Below are 855 nucleotides of genomic sequence, written 5' to 3'. Positions count from 1 at the left end.
GCGTTCATGGGCCGCTTGACTCGGTCCGGGCTGTTCTTCTGGTTGCCGCCCGCCGCCGCCGCGGTGGAGTTGCCGCCGCCGCCGCCGCCGCCCCCGGAAGTTTGCTGCGGGCCCGGCGGCTTCAGCTCCGTCTCCATCATGTTGTACATGCGGGCGCTGTGCGCGGGCCCGGCCCGCCGGCGGCCGCCGACCCTCGGCCCGGCCGGGACTTTGGGGGGCCCGCGGGCGGGGGGGAGAGGAGGAGGGGAGGCGGGCGGGGGTGTCGGGAGCGCAGGGCTCCGCGAGGAAAATCAGGCGAAGAATAATTTGGGGGAAGAAAAGAAAGAGAGAGGCAAACTGGAATCAGGATCAAAAAAGCGCTTCCCTCCTCTTCTGGCCGATCCAGCCGCCGCCGATGATTGTTATTATTATTTTTTGGAAAGGCTTAAGCCTGGGGCTCAAACTTCTCTCCCTTTCTTTCTCTCTCTTCTTCTTTCTCTCAGTCCTAGTCTTAAAGAGGCAGCAAACTACTTTCCCCCTTTTGCAAACACTCTCTTCTCTGCCTTGACAACTCCTGATACTTTTTTGAACAAGTTAATAGACAACCATCCATGTGACGGGGGCTGTCAGGGAATAAATGGGTTTCCAGCGACCAATCAGCGCGCGGCGGCTCCTCCACTGGAGCCCAGCCTCGCCGGCGGGTTTTGCATGAAAGGGGGCGGGGCCTGCCGCGCCGCCAGCCGCGCGGGGGAGGGCGGGGGGGGGGGGGAAGGCGGCGGAGGGGAGGGAGGGGGGAGGCGGGCGTCCCGACGAGCCTGCCTGCCAGCCACTGAGAAACCTTTGTATCCCCTCTCGCAGCAACAGGTCACACCACAC

At 63.5% G+C, this 855-nt stretch overlaps 1 protein-coding gene across 1 annotated transcript in view; it reads right to left on the bottom strand.

Moving 5' to 3' along the window:
- Positions 1 to 149, bottom strand: part of SOX2 (SRY (sex determining region Y)-box 2) — a 2,109-nt gene extending 1,960 nt beyond the window's left edge. The window contains exon 1 of the mRNA XM_010855709.1: positions 1 to 149. Within this exon, the coding sequence (XP_010854011.1) occupies positions 1 to 149 (149 nt within the window).
- Positions 150 to 855: the final 706 nt, after the last annotated feature.

This window comes from Bison bison, unplaced genomic scaffold (genome assembly GCF_000754665.1).
Source record: "Bison bison bison isolate TAMUID 2011002044 unplaced genomic scaffold, Bison_UMD1.0 scf7180017864367, whole genome shotgun sequence".
In the NCBI taxonomy this organism is placed as follows: domain Eukaryota; kingdom Metazoa; phylum Chordata; class Mammalia; order Artiodactyla; family Bovidae; genus Bison; species Bison bison.
This window is presented reverse-complemented; position numbering and strand designations above follow the sequence as displayed.